The sequence below is a fragment of the Dasypus novemcinctus genome, chromosome 13 (genome assembly GCF_030445035.2).
Source record: "Dasypus novemcinctus isolate mDasNov1 chromosome 13, mDasNov1.1.hap2, whole genome shotgun sequence".
NCBI lineage: Eukaryota > Metazoa > Chordata > Mammalia > Cingulata > Dasypodidae > Dasypus > Dasypus novemcinctus.
Window position 1 is genome coordinate 30092139 of NC_080685.1, and position 5686 is coordinate 30097824.

Here is a 5686-nt window from a genome sequence, read left to right on the forward strand (position 1 = left end):
TGGAGTAGGAAGCCGCGTTACTCCTCTGCAATGCTTTCCTGATGCAAGAAGAGGCTCCCGCCCTCCCTCCCCATCTGGGGCCGAGCGCTGGAGGCGTGTGGTCTCCTGGCCCATCTCACCTGCCTCTGAAGACAGGGCTGAGGTCAGGGGGCTCAGGATGCTCTGGGGTCGCTCTGGTGCTGCCAGAGCGTGGTCTGCTTTCTAGCTTGTCCGCGGCTCGTTCCTGAGGCTTCCGCTGGCGCCCATGAGACAGGGAAACCAGAGGCAAGCTCTGCAGTTCCCGTGGAAATGAGGTGAGCAAGGGGCAGAAAGCCCATGGGGCACGTGGCGACTGCAGACGACACTTAATCCCCGGGGCGTGGGGGGTGGGGGTGGGACGCGCAGTGCTGTTTGGGTGAAAGTTTCAGGAACTTCCGCCTCAGACCCCTCTGCCTGTGACCCAGTGTGCCCAGTAAAATCTGGTTCTACCCAAGTACGGTGAAGCCTGTGAGTGCCCAGGCCCAGGGCCGTGAGATCATTGCCCCGCCAGGCCGCCTGCTTTGCGTCAGCGCTGGACCCCATCCTTGGGGTGCCAGGATAGGCCATCTGCCTCGAAATGTTACCGGATAAGCGGGGTTTGTCTTGCTTTCCAGGCAGCAGGTTTGCCTTGCTAACCTAACGCGTTACTTAGGCAAGTAATGAAGTTAGCGGAGTGGCAGGAGGAAGTTTGGAAGGTGTTCAACACAGGGAGGAGTTCCTTGGAAGTAAAAACCGTATCCCGGATCCTGAACGGCCCACGTTTGCATCATTTAGAGGTTCACGGATCTTTAGCAGCCGCAGAATCCACCCCGTGATCCGTGCCTCTCCACGACCGTTTCCTGATGGATTTTTGTTTCCCTCTGTTGCTCCCCCTCCCCAAACTCTCCAGCCCCTGTGCCCTGCGCCCCAGCACGGTGCTCCCTTCCCTGGCTGTGCGTTGTCATGCCTGGGGTGCTAATCTTGCCCCCGCCCTCGAGGGGGTGGGCACGAGCCTCCTCGGCCAGCCCGGCAGCCCGCCGGTCAGGGCTTGGGCGAATGCATCCACTCGCCCGTGCCCCTCCCCTCCACTCCCCGCCGAGGCTCCTCGGTGGCGCTGCTGCGGGAATGCTTCTGAGACCCGAGCTGGCCGGCCGGGGCCCACGGCGTCCTCGGGGAGGCAGGGCTGCTGGTCACCAGCAGCATCCCACAGACCCCGTTCTTCTGGGCCATGCACGTCACCAAGGTACACGCGCACAGGTGGCCCCCCTGGGCCTCTGCCTTCTCGAGGAGCCTTTCGGGGGCGGCCGTGGCAAAGGGGGTCTGGTCAGGGGTGGCCATGGCCCGAGCCCCTGTGTTCAGTCTCATTCTCCCCCCCCCACCTGGGTCCCCTGCGGCCCTTGGGGCAGGCTTAAGGTGCTAACGTAGCAGGTGGCCCCTGCAGCAACAGGTGCGCAGCGCAGGCATGAGCCTGTCACATTACCTGTGGAATCTGCACCAGAACACAGAGGTGCTGTTCCGTGCCCTGCCCGAGGCCGAGGAGCACCAGCCTTACCCGGACGGCTCCGCCGTCTGGCGCAGGACCCGTGGTCTGGCAGAGTACCACCTGGGCAACTACGGCCGGCCCGGAACAGGTGCGCGCCCGGCAGGCCCGGAGGCGGGGGAGGACCCGTGGGCAGAGCCGCCCTGCCCGCCCGCTCCTCCCTCTGGTCTGGTCTCCCGCCGGCTGCCTGCTCCCGCAGGATCTCTGCTACGTGTCTTCCCACCCCTCAAGGAAGGGGGAAGCAGAGGAACTTGCCGCTCGGCTGAGCATCAGCTCCCCCCCCCTCCTTGCTGGGGACGGTGCTGGCCGGAGCAGCCCTCCCCTCTTGCCCTTCTCCCTGCTCCGGCCAGGTGCTGGGTGCTGGACTGCGTGGACGCCTGGGCTGTGGAAAGGTTCATCGATTTTGGCCAGTCGGCCTCCATCCCTGTGTAGTCCCTGCGCAGCCTGGACAGCGGCGACTTCTGGACCAATCCCCACCCCCCCCCCCCACCCCCGCGCAGCCGTTCATGCTGGAGAAAGGTGAGAGGTCGTCCACCCTCCGCGCGTATCTCAGACAGGCCGCCGTCCCTGCCCCCGGACCTCCTCGGAAAGGCATAGGGGCAGCCAAGCCCTCAGCGTTCCCTTTGACTGCGCTTCTTTTGCGCTGCCCCCCGTCTTCAGCAGCTGCCCCCCAGCAAAGCTCCCTCTCGAGTAGAGGGATGGTTTTCACCTGGAGCTCTGTGATCCCCGCATCCGAAAGGGAACTCAGGTGCCCCCCCAAAGGCTGACTTCTCTGGAAGGAAGGCCGCCTGTCCTGCCCAGCTTTCAACTGTTTCGTGTACATTGGGTCTTCTTTTGTTTATTTGTTTTTTTAAAGATTTATTTTTTATTTATTTCTCCCCCCCCCCCAATTGTCTGCTCTCTTTGTCCGTTTGCTGTGTGTTCTTCTGTGTCCTCTTGTGTCAGTGGCACCGAGAATCTGTGTCTTGTTTTGTTGCGTCTTCTTGCTGCATCAGCTCTCTGTGTGTGCAGCGCCATTTCTGGGCAGGCTGCACTTTCTTTCGCGCTGGGTGCCTCTCCTTATGGGGCACACTCCTTGCATGTGGGGCTCCCCTATGCTGGGGACACCCCTGTGCGGCAGGGCACTCCTTGCGCGCATCAGCACTGCACGTGGGCCAGCTCCACACAGGTCAGGAGGCCCTGGGTTTGAACCCTGGACCTCCCATGTGGTAGGCGGATGCTCTATTCATTGAGCCAAATCCGCTTCCCTGTACATTGGGTTTTGCATAAGATTTTATTGGAAAAGGATTCTGCTATAGAAAGCTAACATTTGAAACCCAGTTTTAGAGGTTAGAGCCCTGGACTCATGTAATGGTACCTTAGGAAGCCCTTAGATGTGGCCTCGGTTTCCATGTCTTGGAAATGGAGGGGCTCCTCATTGCTCTGCCCCCGCTGAAGACTTAGGCTAGGAGACATGTGAAAGGATGAAAGAATGCTCTGGGGAACTAGGAGGGAGGTCAGGGTGAAGCCGATAAATGGAAGCTCGCACCCGCTGGAGGAGGTAAGACGGGAAAGTAGCTGTGGAAAGGCGGCCCTTTAGGCTCTCGGTGGTAGGGAGCTCCACCCGGAGGTCGTCTGGGTCGTTGCAGTGAAGGGAGGCCCCACTGCCCGGAGCAGGTGGGCGGCCAGGGGGCCTGGGCTCCGGCCCGGCCGGGGGCGCAGAGCCTCGGGGGTGTGCAGCCCTCTCCTGTGGGTTCTAGCCGCCCTGCCCTTTATGGCCGAGGAAGGGAAAGCTCAGAAAGGTGACAGGGCCTGCTTCCCGTGCCTGCCCCAGCGAGAGCGGCGTGGCTGCGGACTGAAGCCAGGCCTGCCTCTTAGCAGGAGCCAGTGTCACACAAGCGGCCCAAGCATTTGGGGGCTCGGGCAGGGTGCCTAGAGCTGAGTAAGGAACGCCTCTCGGGGAGAAAGTGGTGTTTTGACCATTCCCTCCCGCCCTGTTCCAGCACGTGAGAATGTTCGCTCATCTGGTGAAAACCTCTTTGCTTTTTAACTCCATCTCTCCAGCCGAAACTCTCGGAGCAGAGTTGAATGAACACAGTTTTCTGTCCCCAGTCGAATTTCCCCTGGGAGAGTCTAAGAGCCCGGATCCCTGTAATTATTCTGACAACAGTAGTAGTGCCTCCTCTGGATGCGCTCTTGCCTCGCCCTCCCGCCCCACCTTTCCAGCTCCTCTCCTCGGGCCTTGGCACTTGCTGGCAGAGACCTGTTGGCGTGGCAGCCAGAGCACTGCCCCGTCACCAGGCCCTCGCCCCCCACCCCACCCCTTGCTCCCTCCTCCCGCCTGACTGGGGCCCTCGAGGCTTTGCTGTGTTGTTTTGTTTTGCAGACATCCTGAGTTCCTCTCAAGTCATCCATTGTAGCCTGAAGGGGAAGATCACAGGCGCTGTGAACTTGGAGGTAACCGCCCCTGTACCCACCTGGGCGCCTCCGCCTTCCGCCCAGCCCTGAGTCCACCGCCTCGGCCGGGAACCATATTGACCCGGCACCTGGCCCTCCCTTAGGACCGGCTGAGGCCTTCAGGGGAGCGGGGGAACCGGCGGGGCCTCCTTTCCAACGGGACCTTGTCTTCCTCTTCCAGTCGCACATCCTCAAGTTTGAAGAGTTCAAATGATGGGGCTGCAGTCCGCGTGTTCCCTCTCCTGTCTGCCTCAGACCCAGATTCAGCCTCGCCCTTGACGCTTCAGGGGTGAAGGCGACTGGTGCTCAGGATGGATTTGATTCCCTTTTGCCTCTACCTCTCACCTCCCCACAGCTCGCCTCTCAGAAAGGACAGCGAGGTCTCAGTTCATTGTGTCTACAATTCCCCGACAGCACAAATGTTTGAACCCAGCACAGGAAGCTCCCATTCGGTTTAAGGCCGAGGCAGCCCCGTGTTTTCTAGCCCCCCCCCCCAGCCCCAGCAGGTATGAGCTGCCCTAAGATTCTGGTGTTAGGGCCCCTCCCTGGCCATCCTGCCATTCCACATAGAATCAGGTAGAGAGCATTTAACCAGTGAGCCATCACCTTGGCAAATAAATGTTGGCATTTCATGAGTTTGCGGTGATTGTTACCTCTTTTGCCCACCACCCCCTGCCCCGCACGCTCGTCCTCTAGGAACTGCTGCAATGAGCTCAAGAAGTCATCCTGGGCGTCGCGTGCTCCTTCAGCTCCCTGTCCACGGCCTCTGGGCCTCGCAGACCTGAGGCGTGGGCTAGCGACCTGCATTTCTGTCACTTCTCCTTGCCCTCTTAGGGGAGAAAAGAGAATCAGTTTGGAATGATACAGCCTTGATTCTTTTCTACGCTCTGCAACTTTATGTAAGGCCATAAAAGGGAGTATTACTTAGGTTTGATAAGAAAAATGGAGGGTTCTCGTAGAGCTGTTAAGACAATTTTCTTTATGTTAAGTGAACATGAACCCAATTATTTCTTTAAGTAATTTTATTAGAGCCAAACTATTTAAATAATTTTATTTGTTTCATCCTTTGGAAGATGAGAAAAATACATTACAAAATACATTATACAGAAGACAGCTCACAGTACACGTTACTAAAAACACAATCTACATTCCAGCCAGGGCTGGCGGTAACTTCAGAAGAAAGCCACAGAGGCCTTGAAAACCCTATCTCAGCTCTGTGGAATGAATTCTCTCTCCCTGGAGTCCCCTCTTTATCCCAACCTCAGCATGTATTAGCACCCCTAATTGGGTGGGTGAGGGTAGGGTTTGAGCAGCATTGAGTGGGACTTGTGAACCTGCCATCCACCTGACGCTTATCCCTCAAAAGGAAAGGGGGAAAATGACCAGTTACACTTGCTGTCTCAAAGCATTTCAGAATTCCTCCTGCATCCTGCTGGTTCCCAGGCAGCTGTCCCAAGCCTGGTTTTTTTCAGACCAGGGAGTTCACTTAGCCACCCCTGGCCTCTGCCCTTTCACTCCTTACCCAGTCTTTCGGCGTGGACTGTCCTAGGAGGCTGTCTCGCCCCAAAGCAGCCTTACTGACAAGGAGATGCAGGCAGCTTCCCTATATGCAGAAGTCATGCCCACCCTTTACAACAGCATGTACATAAACACAGCACCAACAGTTCCAGCTCAGCACACGGATTCCCCCCCCACTTCCCCTCCCAGCAATTC

General features: G+C 58.5%; 1 protein-coding gene across 1 annotated transcript; it reads left to right on the top strand.

Annotated features, from left to right (window-relative positions):
• Positions 1 to 288: 288 nt before the first annotated feature.
• TDRD10 (tudor domain containing 10) lies at positions 289 to 4187 on the top strand. Its single transcript, XM_058309293.1, is given in 8 exon segments — positions 289 to 293; positions 444 to 508; positions 1098 to 1242; positions 1486 to 1617; positions 1888 to 2005; positions 2008 to 2056; positions 3903 to 3985; positions 4155 to 4187. Coding segments are annotated over 8 exon segments (630 nt in total).
• Positions 4188 to 5686: the final 1499 nt, after the last annotated feature.